The sequence below is a fragment of the Leopardus geoffroyi genome, chromosome D1 (genome assembly GCF_018350155.1).
Source record: "Leopardus geoffroyi isolate Oge1 chromosome D1, O.geoffroyi_Oge1_pat1.0, whole genome shotgun sequence".
In the NCBI taxonomy this organism is placed as follows: domain Eukaryota; kingdom Metazoa; phylum Chordata; class Mammalia; order Carnivora; family Felidae; genus Leopardus; species Leopardus geoffroyi.
In genome coordinates this window covers 107144354-107160985 of record NC_059329.1, presented here as the reverse complement: position 1 = coordinate 107160985, position 16632 = coordinate 107144354, and the positions used below count along the sequence as shown (strand labels likewise).

At 45.1% G+C, this 16632-nt stretch overlaps 2 protein-coding genes and 1 non-coding gene across 8 annotated transcripts in view; 2 read left to right on the top strand and 1 right to left on the bottom strand.

The window, feature by feature from the left end:
* The window catches only part of ATL3 (atlastin GTPase 3), a 56239-nt gene extending 48895 nt beyond the window's left edge, over positions 1 to 7344 (top strand). For all 3 annotated transcript variants that reach the window (XM_045485677.1, XM_045485676.1, XM_045485675.1), the window contains exons 10-13: positions 195 to 251; positions 1440 to 1511; positions 1900 to 2331; positions 3110 to 7344. In XM_045485677.1, the coding sequence (XP_045341633.1) occupies positions 195 to 251; positions 1440 to 1511; positions 1900 to 2331; positions 3110 to 3196 (648 nt within the window). In that variant the 3' untranslated portion in view covers positions 3197 to 7344. The remainder of the gene's footprint in view (positions 1 to 194; positions 252 to 1439; positions 1512 to 1899; positions 2332 to 3109) is intronic.
* Positions 7345 to 11185: 3841 nt separating this feature from the next.
* Positions 11186 to 16632, top strand: part of LOC123601861 (phospholipase A and acyltransferase 3-like) — a 36445-nt gene continuing 30998 nt past the window's right edge. Inside the window, exons 1-2 of one of the 4 annotated variants that reach the window (XM_045485667.1) lie at positions 11186 to 11300; positions 12153 to 12236. In XM_045485667.1, coding sequence (XP_045341623.1) covers positions 12222 to 12236 — 15 coding nt within the window. In that variant the 5' untranslated portion in view covers positions 11186 to 11300; positions 12153 to 12221. Of the gene's footprint in view, positions 11301 to 11499; positions 11759 to 12152; positions 12237 to 16632 lie in introns of those variants that run through there. The other 3 variants (XM_045485664.1, XM_045485666.1, XM_045485665.1) reach the window with 3 other exon arrangements.
* Positions 15499 to 15568, bottom strand: TRNAR-UCG. The gene has a single exon. It is a non-coding gene; the product is annotated as a tRNA-Arg (tRNA).

The following is a 16632-nucleotide window of genomic DNA, read 5'->3' as shown; positions in this document are numbered from 1 at the left end:
CTTGAGAGCTACTTTCAGTTAACTCAAAATACGCTAACATGCACTCAAAGGTGTGTTGTGTTTTTGCTAATTCCTGGGTGTTGATCTAGGTCTTTAGGAAAATGCAGTTGTACGGTCACTTTTAAAAAGTTAAAATGTGACTGAATGTGACAGGATGACATTTTTCATAGTTCTTTTTACGTTTATATCCTAAGGCATATATTAAAATTTACCAAGGAGAAGATCTGCCTCATCCCAAGTCCATGCTTCAGGTGAGCACTTCTTTGACCTCTTAAGTGATCCTGTTTGGTTACTGGTGACCCATATATGAGAATGGGAGTGTGACTGCCTTCTGGGTTTTTTTGTGCATATTCCCCTGAAAGCAGAACGGATCTTCCCCTGGTCTTCCCGCCAGACATCCCGGGGAGAGCACTGTTTTTTTATTACGCCTGGTAGGCCGGGCCCACTCATCTTAGGCAAATTACTTTCCTGTCATCTGTGGTCTACTAAATCCTGACATACTTCTTTAGTCAGGTTTTTTGTTTTCAGAGATTTTTATTTTCAATATTTTGGTATTTTCAAGATGTAATTTCATTAAAATGTATAATTTCTGACTTTCAGGTGCATAACATAAGGTAATTTACTGCCAAATGTTTCTTCTATTTTTGTTGTTGTTTAAAATTTTTATAATGTTTGTTTATTTTTGAGAGAGACACACAGAGTGTGATCAGGGGAGGGGCAGAGAGAGAGAGGGAGACACAGAATCCGAAGCAGCCTCCAGGCTCTGAGCTGTCAGCACAGAGCCCCACGTGGGGCTCAAACCCACGAATCGCGAGATCATGACCTGAACTGAAGTCAGACGCTTAACCGACGGAGCCACCCAGGCCCCCCTCCTCTTTTTTTTTTTTTTTTTTTAATGTTTCTTTTTGAGAGTGAGAGAGAGCATGTGTACATAAGGAGGGGTGGGGCGGGGAACGACAGAGAATCTGAAGAGGGCTCTGTGCTGACAGCAGAGTCTGACGCGGGGCTCGAACTCACAAATTGCGAGATCATCACCTGAGCCGAAGTCGGACACTCAATTGACTCAGCCTCCCAGGCGCCCCCAAAGGTTTATTTCTTTAATAGCAAAACATTTTCACAAAGGAAGCCAGAGCTTGGGATTCACGTACAGATAAATTTTTCCCTTTTTTGACTTATATCTGTTTCTTAACATTTAAAATTGAAGCAAAGGGAATGATATTCTTAGAAGTTTACTTTGCGATAAGATTCTTACATATAAGAACTTTTGGGGCAGAAAATTTGGAAGCAAAGTTATATTTTATTTTATAAATAGGGCTGTATGGGAACCTAAATAATGGCAGAAGGATCATAAAAAAGTGAACGGGGATAGGGTGAGAGGAGATTGTGGAAGAATGTTAAAAGAGAAAGGATCCATAGTTTATGCTTTCCTTTCTTAAAAGGCCACTGCTGAAGCCAACAATTTAGCAGCTGCGGCGTCTGCCAAAGACATCTATTACAACAGCATGGAGGAGGTATGTTGGGCATGTGTCGTCTTCTGAAAGATCTATATAACCTGGGCCTGTTGCTGCCTTCGGAAGCCCAACCTCACCCTGTTTACCGTATCTTAACGTGATGAGGCAGCAAAGCTGTGTTCAGGTCCCCTGGGTAATAGGGGTCTTCCAATTATTACCATTTCTAACCAAGGCTTTCTTACGGTGTCGTTGCTGTCACTGATCAGTGTCACCCTGGTTATGTAAGTGCACTTTTCAGAGGAGGTGAAACCAGACTTTATTGGTCTTGGTCACCATTTTACAGTTCATTTCTAATATCTTAAAACATTCTTTTGCAGTGTTTTCACTTGTTTCGTTGGGCACCTGTTTTCGAAGGCATCTTCAACACCTATGTCTTTATTCTTCTTAGGTTTGTGGAGGAGAGAAACCTTATTTGTCTCCAGACATTCTAGAGGAGAAGCACTGTGAATTCAAACAACTTGCTCTGGACCATTTTAAGAAGACCAAGAAGATGGGTGGGAAGGATTTTAGTCTCCGCTATCAGCAGGAGCTAGAGGAGGAAATCAACGAACTGTATGAGAATTTCTGCAAACACAATGGTAGCAAGAATGTCTTCAGCACCTTCCGAACCCCCGCAGTGCTTTTCACAGGCATTGTGGCTTTGTACATCGCCTCAGGCCTCACTGGCTTTGTTGGTCTTGAGGTTGTGGCCCAGCTGTTCAACTGCATGGTTGGACTGCTGTTAATAGCCCTTCTCACGTGGGGCTACATCAGGTATTCTGGTCAATATCGTGAGCTGGGCGGAGCAATTGATTCTGGTGCAGCGTACGTGTTAGAGCAGGTAAGTGGTGCCAGCTGACAAGGCTGAGGGTTGATAAGGGACGGATGCTTGTGCTTTTATTGTAAAGTATTTCCATTTGAAAGAGTTTCATAGTGAAAGAAGGCGTGAGAAACTTCCCCTGGCTTTTTGTTTTGTTTTGGGTTTTTTTGACAGACATTATGTTGTATCATCCTTCTTGAGGATATTCATATTTAATCCTATTATTTTGTTTTCATGCCTAAAAACTCTCCTCTAATGCAAACAGAGTTTCAACTTGGACATACTGTGTTTATCACGGGAAACTTCTAACCACATGCTCTTCAGACGATTCCTGTGTGATTCTCCCTGATCTGAGGTTAATTTGCTTCCCTGAAAATCAAGAGCTTTGAAAATTTTCTGTTTTGAGTTCTAATGGATGGCATCTCTTTCACTTCAGATCTTTCAACAAGCCAGTGGCTTTTGACATTGACGTGACCTCCAGATTTACAGATACTTGAGACCCTGATTGATTTCTTTTTCTGAGTAGCATGAACAGATCGGTTAAGTCAGAAGCTTGTGAGAAGCCAGGAGAGCTGCCCGCCCTGCTACATACGGTCACAGAGCAGGGGCTCAGTGGGCTCTCTTGGGGGTCTGCTGCTGCCACTTGCTCCCCCAACACCTGTGTTTTCATTTCCCCATTTTCTGTAACATACCCGTGCTGTAGAACGAGATGTCTGAAAGTTTGTCTCCGCGGTCTTACTCTCTCGGCGCTGTGTTGTATTTTATTAACTTACGTGTTTGAACAAATGGACTTTTGCAGGCTACATCCCATATGGGTAATTCCACTCAGGCCGCTGTGAGGGAAGCGGTTGTTGGGAGGCCACCCGCGGATAAAAAAGCTCAGTAGCATCTTCACAAGAGGATCCGACGAGAACGCAGCCAGCCCCTACCGATTTCTGGGTTTCTGCCACGGCCACAGGTCCAGGTCCAGAGGAACACAGATCTGGGAATCATCCGGGAAGAGCTGAGACTCAGCAGTAATAAATGAACAGACCTTTCCCGTGGCTTCAAATTCTTACACATACTTCCATTTCTGTTGGAAGCGTTTCTTTTCCTTGCTGATATAGATCCAAGCCTGTGTCTGTTTCCTTGTTACTCTGCTTTGTGCACTTTAAAGGGGGAGAAAGCGAAAGGAGAAAATGCAAATGTGGTTTTAAATTCTGAATGTGCCACTTCGTGCCTTTTAAGATTGAATCCAGGCTTTTGAGGACATGATAGGGAGGGGATTGAGGATAACCTCATGGAAGATGCTGTTTTGGGGTGAAACCTGTCCGTTCTTTTTATACCTTACTCTTTTTAAACAGTTTACAAAACTTGCAAAAGTTTCGGAACAAAAGGCTGAAAACGATGCCATTACACTTTTAAAATCTTACGATATTAGAGAATCCTGTTTGCCATATAGTGTGGGAAGATCGTATCACGTTGAAGTCCACCGTACCCTGGAATTTCCAGTCTGTTACCTGACAGGCTAACAGTTTTGGTGGGATATACTTTTATTTTATTTTTGCCTTCATTCCTATAGCTTCTTTCTAGAAAAGAAGCAAACATGCCTTGAAAAGCCAGAGTGGCTCATCATAAAAGGGGTGAGCTTGATATTTTAAGAAAAAAGCTTGAGTTTAAGTGAACCATGTGACCTCTGATAAGTCACTTGAACTTGTGCCTTGGTCAGATTCACTGTTTGTAGGTTTGTATGCATATATGTATTATATATAACTCACGGTTATCATTTGAGAGGCCTTGTTTTTTCAAGAGTTCTGCATGAGAACGGAACTTTATTAAGGATTAGAGGAAACACGTTACCAAACATTACTGCCTTTAGTTGATGTCCTGTTCTTGTGGCCTAGCAGTAAATCAGGTCTTTATCTAAACCATTTGTCTTTTCCTATGCACTAAGATTTTTAATAACGAAGCTACTAACATTGTCAGTTTTGTTTAGTGAGTCATCCTGTAGCTTTAAAATAGCTTTGGCTTAGTAGGGACCAAAGTCCTACCCAAATGTGGACAGTATCTAGAAGTATCCACGAAACCTTTATTTACCTTGTGTGGTAAAAAACACCTTATCTATTAGTTGCCTTTTCCTTGGATTTATAATGGTGAATTGTACATTTTAAAACTTCATAAAACTTGCCTGCAAGTATTTATATAAACATTCAGGTCTGAGAGCCTTAATTCTTAAGATATTTCTTGTTTTGGGGGGAGATAGGGAAGGCTTAGGCCAAATCCAAGTGTAGGTTCTATATACGTGAAGTCTGAACGGAAGGCACAAAGAAGTCTCGTGTGGCATGTAATCTCTTTATCAAGGAAGCTTCTTTTTATTTCTTTGATGCCTCACCACTGAAGCATTTTTATAAGTCCTGAACTAGTTCCAAGCATGTTGTATGTTTCCATATTTATACACCATCTTATCCTGAAGTTCTTGCTATTTTTTTCAGTTGCCATTAAATTTTAGGAAAGTTCCAGCTTGTTCTGAAAACTGTCTACTTGCATATCAGTGATGCTTAGTTTTGACTATTAAATCGAAAGCTTCTCTTTGAAATTTTGGTGCATATCAGGTGGCCCCTCATTTTCCTGAAGGTTTGTCCTTACTAGCGAAAGGCCTTACACATGTTGAGATACTTGGCTTTTAATGCATTGTAGAAGCACATTTATAGTTTTCAGAATAATTGTCTAGAACGATGCTTTTAATGAGAAAAGGATGATGTGTCTAAAACTTATTTTAATCCTAAAGTACTAGAAATTTTAAAATAAATATATCGTGTGATTAGTGCAGTCTTACTATTAGTTAACTGTTTAAGTCACCATTTCTGTTTTGACCTTAAAGAAATAATTTGGCTTAATTGCCCTGGGGAAGCCTTATTATTTTTGTTTTTATTAACTTACTATGCCTCTGGAGCGTGTTTATAAGGTTTTTCTCAATGAGGATCCTTAATGAGTTTTCTTTGGCCTATTTTTACAGGAAGTTGATGGTTTTATATCATCTTTTTCAATACAAGATGCATTCTCATTGCTGGCTTTAAATAGTCCTGGGAGATTTATAATCAGGTTGAAAGGAATGTCTTTTACCTCTTAACTTCCCTCAGCCTTTAGTTTGTGGGTCGGAGACGTTGAGGAGGGATAGTTCAGACTGAAAGCGTTGGCTTGGCCATGTTGCTCTGCCCTCCCTGGCCAGTCTTCCCACACAGGCGATTTTTGTGTGCTCATTTCAAATGGTTACACGGGGCCTATTCCTGTTAACGTATAAAAGGAGGTTTTCAGAATTTCGATGAAAAGTATTCAGGGAAAAATGTTTCTTCATTTTTTTTAATACTTCCGATTAGCTTTTTACGGTAAAAATCATAGAGTCAATTTCAATTCTTTCACGAATAATCTAATGATCGTGTATGATGGTAAGCATCTTTTGGAGTCCTACCGTATTTTAGCAGTATGCCAAGCAGTCTGTTCTGTGGAGGTTTGTGTATTAATGCCTGCTTTATACTTGGTAAAATTGTCTATGAATACTGTTTCACTTTATCTGTTCTTTCTCTTTTAACGTGAAGTTAGGCAAACAAATAAACTGCCTTGTTACTGGCAGTGTGTTTCCTTAGCAGGTCATATCCAGTGTTCTACCTGGCTCATAAACATTTTATTTTTTTTCTAGAGTTTTTTTTTTTAATAATTTATATGGAAATCTTCATAGGACTTCTCCCCCCCCACCCCACCCCCCAATAGAACTATTGAAATGTAATTTAGGGTGATTTAGGATGGCTACCATGTAAGGTAGCCAGAATGGGCTACATCTTTCTGGCTTACATTTCGATCTGACAAAATTTTAGTCAAGGAATAAGGGCATAATGAAGACAAGCTTCAGTCATGCAAGTACAAACCATGTATATAAGTGATTTTTTTTAAATCACTTTAAGAAGTCCATTGTATGAGACCATTTGCTGCAATTGAATAGTGTTCTTATGTCCTGTTACAGTTATGATTTGGCTCTCATCTGCCTTGGAGTGCATAAGACTTGCTTGGGAGGCTTGTTTAAAAACATTCAGATTCCTGGCTTTATGTCAGGGATTGCCTCAGGGGGTCTGGGTTGTGGCCCTGGAGTCACCACTTTGATAAGACAGTATTGCAGGTGGCTCAGAGACCAGCGAGAGAGACCGCTCCATGTGATGGGGAAGTGCAATTCAGTATTGTCTGGAGGCGAGTGGACAGACAGCTTTTACCGAAGGCTCACAATACGATACGTGGTCTGCCGCCAGAGACCCTGGCTGAGAGTTTCCCACGTTCAGAGTAATAAGGGGGATATCTTTCATCTAGAGGATCGTCCAGGCTCCTTAAAGCTGTTGTAAATCAGGATGTCATAGTGCCTTCTCTGAAAAATGAATGTACACGTGTCCTATTTACTAACAAGTGTAATTAGGATTTTGAAAAAACTATTTTGAAAGTTGTTTTTCTTTAAAAACAAAATTCAGCACTTTGACTTGAACCCCTCATCATTCCTGTACAGAAAACCTTAAGCCATAAATAATAATAATGAAAAGGAAGGAGAAAACAACTTTGAAAATTAGTGACAAAAGTGCCCCATATCAGGAACTTCTCAAAGTTCTAGGTCTAAAAGCAGGAAGTTTTCAAAAGAAATTTTTCCTCCCTGGGAAGAAATTTCATGTGCCAGAACTAAAATTTAAATGTAGTGCTCTTAATGACCAAGGGAAGGTTGCATTTGATTCTCAAAGCTTTCTAATCTAGATGGCTAAATGCTGCCATGGACTTTAGCCTTAAAAGGTCAATATTAATCCTGAGCATATACAGGTTTTCTTCTCAGAGTTCTTTTTCTTTTCTTTAAAAAATGATTTGTTGAAAATACTTTCTCCTAGACCCTTGCCTTTGAATGGCTTTAAAGTTTAATATACTTTTTAAAAAGTGCAATGGGATGAGATTATGCTATTAGTTTCTTAAAAGCATGTTTTCTGTTTCTTAGTTGTAAGGTCATTTAATTGAATAAAGATCATAGCACCATGTCTGTGGGTTTTTTTTCCCCCCTTTCTCCATTCTTTAATGTGGGAAGATCTGTGAGATAGATTCGGGCTTGGCAAAGCGAATAGGAGATCTAAGGGGATGGATAACTCCATGTCAAAGTGGGCAGCAGTAATGTGGTTTGAGCTTGTCCCCTTTCTCTGTCCTGCCAAGTAGTCCTGAACAGTCTTCCTAGCATAGTGCTCGAGAGGGCTGTGCACTTGGTGGTGGGGCTTAAAATCGAGCACAAATTTCATTTACAACAACACGAACTTGTGAGGACCTTTGAACTTGTAGCACTTCACCTGGTCGCCCCATCTGGTTAGATGGTTCCTCTTTGGGACTGGGGTGTGGTGAAGCTCTACCGAAAGCTTTCTCTTTCAGTGGTGACCTTGAAGCCAGGGGGGAGGTTGCATTGAACTTCTCAAATACTGACTAATCGCCAGACATAGCCCATTTGGCCCTGCAGTAAGAAAGAAGATTTCTACTATGTTTCTAATTTGAAACAGGCTGGGTGGGATCAGTAGCATCCATCTGTCCATCCACCTGCCTTCCCCCGCCAGTGGTGGTCATGTGTTAGGTGCCAGGCTAGCTGTCATGTTTGAGTTCCGCACAGTTTAGTTAGGGAAGGCGCACACTCACAAACTGATAACACTACGAAGATTATGGTGAATACTTGGGTGCTACCATCAGAGTGCAGATACCCCCATTAGCATAAGCTGGGGAGAAGGAAGGGGGAAAGTGGGTGTGTGTGTCCAGCAAACTGGTTTGTCTTTGATACATTGACATTCTTGCCTTTGATTTCCATGTATCAGTTTGCAAAGATGAGTTCAACTCTCACTAGCTTAATCGAAGAAAAAGCAATTGTATTTGGATGTCTCAGGGTAAAACCGATACCAAGTACTGGAAGAACTCATGTCAACAGGTCTGTTCTCTCAGGTATGTGTTGGCAAATTCAAATTTTTTTTTTTTCAACATTTATTTATTTTTGGGACAGAGAGAGACAGAGCATGAACGGGGGAGGGGCAGAGAGAGAGAGGGAGACACAGAATCGGAAACAGGCTCCAGGCTCTGAGCCATCAGCCCAGAGCCCGACGCGGGGCTCGAACTCACGGACCGCGAGATCGTGACCTGGCTGAAGTCGGACGCTTAACCGACTGCGCCACCCAGGCGCCCCATGTGTTGGCAAATTCAAAAGCAGATGGATTTATTCCATGCTGCAGGGGAGGAAAGTCACAGATGGTTCCAGGCTTACATCATACCACTTAAATGTCTCCAGAGGAAAGAGGCTTTTTTTTTTTTTTTGACCCACTGCCTATTTTAAAATATATGTGTGTGTGTGTGTGTGTGTGTGTGTGTGTGTGTACGTACACATAGCTCCATCTTGGAGAAGGCTTCTGATTGGTCTGGCTTGAGTCATATGTTCCTTCCAGGGTCAGTGGATATAGCCTGGGGGCTGGGGCCTCGTAGCTGGACCTGGGTCACGGATGTCCCCAGTCAGGGTGATAGAGTACTGTGATATGGCAGATCCACCAGAACCACCCAGAGTCACCAAGTGAAAGACCGCTGGACAAAAATGAATGTCCATTACAGTTCCCAGGTCCCCGGACTGTGAGGCCATGTAACAAACAGTGGGATGAGAAAGGCTGAACATTTCAGGAATGTTCTTTCAAGGGGAAGTATGGTCGTTAATGCTGCACATTTATGCAGGGGAAGCTCTTCAGGGCCTCTCAATAAGGATTTGTTCTCTTCAGTAGGACTTGAGGGGTTTCAGAGATGGAGATTGAGGAGGAAGTTATACGTCACCTTTCTTTTCTTTCATAAAAACCTGATTTTTCTGGTCAGAGCAAAGTGTCAGAACTGGCATATTCACAAAGCCTCACCAGAGTATAATGGATAAATGTTAAAAGAAATGTCCTTCAGGGGCATCTGGCTGGCTAAGGGGTTCCTGGCAGAGCACGCGATTCTTGACTTCAGGGTTTTGAGTTCAAGTCCTGCATTGGGCGGAGCCTACTTAAAAAAAACAAAAAAAAACCAAAAACCTGTACTCAGTTGACTGATAGAGCTTTCCCCTGAAGAGCGTTCAGGTCTTGAGAGTTAATGTCAAGCAACAGAAACCCTCATGTTCTCAACAAAATACTCCTAATGGATTCTGTTTCCTTAAATGTGGCTTGCCTGCCCTGTCTCTCCTCCCCCTGCTCCTTTCCTCCTTTCCTTCTCCTGCTCTGATCTTCCTTACCTGCTCGGAATCCCCACAAGGTGTCATGCCTTCAGCATAAGCCTGAGCCATTTTCTCCTACTTTCTCAGAGAGCAAAACAGTGGATTCTCCTGGAGTAGCCCACCCCCTCCTTAGAAGGAGAATGGGGACATTGCAAATAATTAATTAGTTAATACTACTCCTCCCCTGTCACAAGAAGAACGGGTCTCCATGGCTGTGGTTGCAGAAAAGACCAGGAGCTTTGGTGTTGATCCTGGCATAGCTTCCCACCCATACAGTGGTGATGGACTTGGGATGGGGCTTAAGGAGAGTCTTGCTGGCAACGGACCGACATCATTTGGTAGCTTCTCAGCCTGCAGTCTGTCTTACAGAGCTCCTTAAAAAAAATTTTTTTTAATGTTTATTTATTTATTTTGAGAGAGAGGGAGAGAGAGAGAAAGAATCCCAAGCAGCCTCCACACTGACAGCACAGAGCCCAATGTGTGACTCGAACTCACGAACTGTGAGATCATGACCTGAGCCAAAACCAAGAGTTGGGGGCTTAACTCACTGAGCCCCCCAGGTGCCCCTGGAGCTCCTCTTTTGAGAGCCGTGTGGAAGGTACCAATCACTTTCCTGACATCCTCGGTCCCCGCCCCCCCCACCCCCCTCACCCCATATGCTTTTTGTTTTGTTCTTCCTGGCACAGCACAGTGGGAGGAGAAAGGAAAGTGACATCTGGGTAGTGACATTTCTGGTAGAAAGCAGGGAGTAAGGAGAAGCAGAAGTCAGTGTGGTGGGCTCAAAACTGAACCTTTCCACCCTGGGTTTGGACTGTTTTACAAGTCACCTGCTTCATCGGCACTACAGTTTGTAATGCCCATAAAGCTCTGGTATGTATCTGCATCGCCTCTGACTCACCTGTCGGGAAGCTAGTGAGTGACCCCTGATGTTGATGAGCACGTGCCTTTCCTCCTGTTAGCGGCCAGCGTGTCCTGATGAGGATTTACCACGTGCCACACAACAGGCTCAGTACTTTACAAGCATCATTTCGTTTGTTGCTCTCCCTTTGGGGAATGCATTTTTATAGGTTAACTTCCATGTTGTCCGATACCATCATCACTCCGTTTAAGAGATGAATACACTGAGGTTCAGAGAGGGAAGGGTGTCCTGGGCCCTCTAGCTAGCAGGTGACAGGGCCAGGATTGGCCCAAGCATCTTGACTGCAAGGCTCAGGGACTTGTCCGGCCCTGGCCGGAAGGGAGGTGAACAGGAGTTGGTTCTACTCTTAGGGAGTCACAGCCCAGTCAGAGCCCAGTGCCAGGAAGGGCCAGTGTCTGGTCATCCATTCATTCATTCATTCATTCATTCACGGAATGCCTGCTGTGTGCCGTGTTTGGGGGCTGAGGGCTTAAGACCCAATAGTTAAAAGTGCTTTCTTTTTATTTTTTATTAAAAAAATTTTAATGTTTATTTTTGAGAGAGAGACAGAATGCGAGGGGGAGGGGGGAGAGAAGGAGACGCAGAATCTGAAGCAGGCTCCAGGCTCTGAGCTGTCAGCACAGACCCCCCCCCCCCCCCACCATGTGGGCCTCAAGCTCCTCTAACCAGGAGATCATGACCTGAGTCAAAGTCCAAGGCTTTAACTGACTGAGCCGCCCAGACGCCCCCAAAGGTGCTCTCATTCTGCTAGACCTTTGCCTTCGAATGACTTTCAAATTTAATGTCGTTTTAAGCCGTGAGTCCACTCGAATGGAGGAGGTAAGTAAACGGATTCCACGCCCGTGGGCTGTGTATGCAGGCGGAGTGTAATACAAGACCGGCTCAAATACGGGGCGGCCGGAAGCGCGCGGGTGGAAGGGGTGAGGAGGCAGTGGCGCTGGAACCGAAGCGCCTCTGGGTGGAGGAGGGCGTGGGGAGAGGCGGCGGCGGCGGGGAGCGGGCGGCAACCTGGCCTGTCTGCCCCAGGGGCCGGGCCGGCTGTCTGGGGCGCGGGGCCGGGAGCCCTGCCGGCTCTCATTAGTCAGCCGCGCGGGGAGGAGCCGGCTGACCTTACACTGGCCCGGCCTCTGCGGCCATTAGAGCTCATCCCTCCGTGGCTGCGCTGCCTCCCAGTCCTCGAGGTGGGTGGGGCGGTCCTGCCCCGACTTAAGGAAGGGTGAGATGCTCGGGGTGGCCCTCCGGGTCCCGGACCGCTGCGTGCGAGGCGGAGAAGTTGGGTGAGGCGGGAAGAAGCAAGTTAGGGAGCAGCCCGTCGACAGAGGCGCCCCCTGGCACCTGCGGGCCGGGCGCGCCACCCTGGGCAGGGGACACGGATCGCGCTCCCCCGGGGCCGCGCCGCCGCCTCTCCGGTGGCGGGGGGGGGGGGGGGTGGGGGTGGGGTGAGCCTCCCCCGACCCGACCCTTCGAGGGGTTCGTCCGTTCACGGCCAAGTGCAGGGGCAAGGAGGGAGCCGGCGAGGAACTCGAAGGGAGCGAGGTGATGGCCCTCGGAAGAGTCGGGGGAGAACCGCGCACGGTCTCCTGGCCAGACAGCACCCCCCCACCTCTGTACCCTGGGGTCCTGGGAGCTCTGTTCCCCATTAATGACATAACGAACCCCTGCTCCCCGCAGCCTCAGGCCTTTACGCAGCAGATAAACCGAACTCCAGCCTGAAATTGAAGGTCCACGGCAGGAAAAAAGATGCGAGCGTCCATCGTAAGTGTGGGGCGGCGTGGGCTGGGGCGGGGGCTGTGTTTCAGAGCGGACTCATGGTCCTGGAGCCTGAGTTATTACTGATGGGAAGGATCCTGGAGGACGTGGGGCCACACCTCTAGGAGCCGCGGGCCATCAAGTGTCAGATGTACCTAAGCCAGCACCTGGTCGTCTCCGTGCTTGCCTTTCTTGCACAGGCACCTGTCTGGAGCAAGTCCCAGGGAAGGCAGGACCTACGGAGGAGGGAGGCAGCTAGGGGCGACTGGCTCCACAAGTGAGACCAGAACACCTGGCCTTGGGTCTGACCTCTGGTCTCAGCTGACACACCCCGTGACCAGCCCTGCCCAATTTCCAGACTTTCACTTTTCCTTTTTCTAATCTGATATGGTTCAGAAATCATAAAGGGGTTTACCAAATGCTTCCATTCACCAGCTTTTGAACGTTTATTTATTTTTGGGACAGAGAGAGACAGAGCATGAACGGGGGAGGGGCAGAGAGAGAGGGAGACACAGAATCGGAAACAGGCTCCAGGCTCTGAGCCATCAGCCCAGAGTCCGACGCGGGGCTCGAACTCCCGGACCGCGAGATCGTGACCTGGCTGAAGTCGGACGCTCAACTGACTGCGCCACCCAGGCGCCCCAGCATTCACCAGCTTTTGAAGTAGACCCACCTGGGATCCTGTTCCCACCCAGCCCTTGGCTGTGACATATGTGTGCCAAGTGCTGTTCTGAGCACTTCCTGTTTTGAATTTACTCTGTCCCCTAAAGTGAAGATTATATGACTTAATACAAGGCTGTGCTCAGAGTAGTGTTTCACACACGTATTAAGTGTTCAACTGAAATTCACTATATTATCTCAATCCACAAAAAGATGCCACAGTGACCAACATCAGTACGTACCTGGCATATTTGATGCCCGGAGTGATCGTTTTATTAATTCATTTATTTTTTCAGAGAAACACTACTTTCTTTTTTAAAGTAGGCTCCACACCCAGCGTGGGGCTTGAACTCACTACTCTGAGATCAAGTCCTGAGCTTGAGATCAAGAGTCAGACACTTTTTTATTTTTTAAAATTTACATCCAGGGGCGCCTGGGTGGCGCAGTCGGTTAAGCGTCCGACTTCAGCCAGGTCACGATCTCACGGTCCGGGAGTTCGAGCCCCGCGTCGGGCTCTGGGCTGATGGCTCAGAGCCTGGAGCCTGTTTCTGATTCTGTGTCTCCCTCTCTCTCTGCCCCTCCCCCGTTCATGCTCTGTCTCTCTCTGTCCCAAAAATAAATAAACATTGAAAAAAAAAAATTTACATCCAAATGAGTTAGCATGTAGTGCAACAATGATTTCAGGAGTAGATTCCTTAATGCCCCTGACCCATTTAGCTCATCCCCCCTCCCACAACCCCTCCAGCGACCCTCAGTTTGTTCTCCATATTTAAGAGTCTCTTATGTTTTGTTCCCCTCCCTGTTTTTATATTCTTTTTGTGTCCCTTCCCTTATGCTCATCTGTTTTGTCTCTTAAAGTCCTCATAGGAGTCAAGTCATAGGATTTTTGTCTTTCTCTGACTAATTTCACTTAGCATAATACCCTCCAGTTCCATCCACGTGGTTGTAAATGGCAAGATTTCATTCTTTTTGACTGCCGAGTAATACTCTATTGTATCTATATACCACATCTTCTTTATCCATTCATCCGTCGGTGGACATTTGGGCTCTTTCCATACTTTGGCTATTGTTGATCGTGCTGCTATAAACACGGGGGTACACGTGTCCCTTCGAAACAGCACACCTGTATCCCTTGGATAAATGCCTAGTAGTGCAATTGCTGGGTCATAGGGTAGTTCTATTTATAGTTTTTTGAGGAACCGCCATACTGTTTTCCAGAGTGGCTGCACCAGCTTGCATTCCCAAGGAGTCAGACACTTAACCAACTAAGCCACCCAGGTGCCCCTTGGAGTGGCCACTTTAAATATCCCTCTCCTTTATCTGACAACACTATTTTCAATAATAATCAGGAAATGATTACTAATAACAGGAAATATTACTAATATTAGTAATACTATTAGTAACAATATTCAGAAAAGAAACGGTGAAAATTTTCTTTTATTGAGCTTTGCATATGAAATCATGCCAGTGAAAGAGGAAAAACATGAAAAGTAAGGAAAAATGTTATGGAGAGAAATGGGGGAAAAGTAATGGATTAAGAGTTTTTAACTGCGGGGCACGTGCCTGGTTCAGTTGGTGGAGCGTGCGACTCTTGATCTTGAGGTTGTGGGTTCAAGCCTCATGTTGGATGTAGAGATTGCTTAAAAATAAAATCTTTAAAAAGAAGGGTTTTTAATTGCATTTGTGTATTTTTGAAAGAAAGCTTACTCTTACATGTAGGTTGGTCGCAGTTTCTCTTTTGGAACTTTTACTTCTGGAAAGTTGTCCATGACTCTGTCGAAATTGATCTTCTCTGCATATTTATGTTCAGTAGTCCGTGGAGCTAGATTTGTCTTATTTTTGCTCGCAGCTGACTGAAGAGCACTTTTTATTAATTTTAATGTCAAAGGCTTCTCTCGCATGAAACCACAGATATACAAATAGGAAAAGTCTTACACATTAGGACAAGTGTGTCAGAGATTCATAAAAAGCACATTTCAGAATAAATTCAGAAATCGCGATACTGCCTCTTAAAAAAAAAAATCAATCTGCTTGCTTTTAAATATCTCCGTATGTGAAACATTTTTACTACAACGTCGTCACCAGAAAATTCAGCATACGTTTTTATCTCATTTGGCAAAATTCTCCCAAGTTTTCCTTCTGGAAAAATCAGAGAACATGGTTGAATGGTAGTGAATGCTGACACTTATTTAATCCACTGCTTTAGAATAAGTCTAGTTCTCGATGAAAACGATCCATTTCTCTTTTAGTTTCTTCTGGCGCTGAGAGAGCCGTCTCTTTTGTCTTCTTTTTAAACACAGGAAAATGTAGGACCTGGACAGTTGGCACACAAACTGTGTCGAAAGTGAGCTCAGTACGGCTCTGAGCTATTTGGAACTTACTGCTAGAACAATGGTTGAGTTTGTGTGTCTGCAGACTATATAACTGGGTGTTTTCTGGTTGCATTTCCATGTAGAAGGCAAAATCTTTAATTTTATTTTTTATTAAAATTTTGTTTAATGTTTATTTATTTTTGAAAGAGAGACAGAGAGCAAGCAGGGGAGGGGCAGACAGAGAGAAAGAGACACAGAATCAGAAGCAGGCTCCAGGCTCTGGGCTGTCAGTGTAGAGCCCAACACGGGGCTCGAACCCGTGACCTGAGCCGAAGTCAGACGCTTAACCGACTAAGCCACCCAGGCACCCCCACTTTTAGTCTTTAATCAAACGTAAACATTAAGGCACTAAGGCAGCCGTGAGTTCCTTGAGGAAGGTCACACTCGGTGTGTTTCGGGGGTCTGTCAGTGTGGTCTGCAAGCTGTAAGGAAATGTAACAAATTACATTTTTCTTGCCTTTGTGTCTCTCATCACAAGGAATACAGCCCCTACCTCCCTGCTCTTTGAGTGTGCCCCTATCTGACTCTCAGGGCTTGACAAATGTCATTTGTTGTTAAAGCAGGTGCCTGGACCCGGAGGCGCGGAGAGCCGCGTGTCTGCCGTCCAGGCCAATGTTTCTCTCTCTTTAGTCCAGCCCGTGATGCCTCCTGGTCAGTGCCAGCGCTAACCCGTCTGTGTTCCGAATCTGCGAAGAATGAGTGGGCCAGGAGCTTTTCTCCAGCCATGCTGCCCTTAAATCCTTTAAATCTCTGGCTGGCTGCTGGAGAAGTGAAAATCCAAAGTGAAACAGGGGCTCCATAATCTGGATACCAAACTGGGGGCTTGGACTCTTGAAACAATAGAAATTGGTAAGAGGCTGAAAGAGAGTTCCAGGAAAGGCTTTATTGGGGCTTACGCTCCGACACAAGGGAGGCAGCACGAAGGAGAGAATCTGCAGGCTGACTGGGCGAGGAGAGGTCAGGGTGAGTTTTTCAAAGAAACTTAGGTGGGGGGGGGGGGGAAGGGGGCGCCTGGGTGGCTGGCTCATTCAGTTGAATGTCTGGCTCTTGACTTCAGCTCAGGTCATGATCTCACAGTTTGTGAGTTCCAGCCCCACGTCGGGCTCCACGCTGACAGTGCGAAGCCTGCTTGGGATTCTTTCTTCCTCTCTCTCTCTACCCTTCCCTGCTCTGTCTCTCAAAATAAACTTAAAGGAAAAAAAGAAACTTAGGCGGGGTGGGGAAGGGTGTGTGCGGAGGGATTTATTAGCACCTAGGCACTTAAAGGTCATGCTTCTGTTGTGTGTAGTAGGTCTAATTAGCATGTTAAATCTCCACCCCCTGGGCGTGATTTTTAGTATTCTCATGAGAGGAAAAGTCGGGGGAAGTTC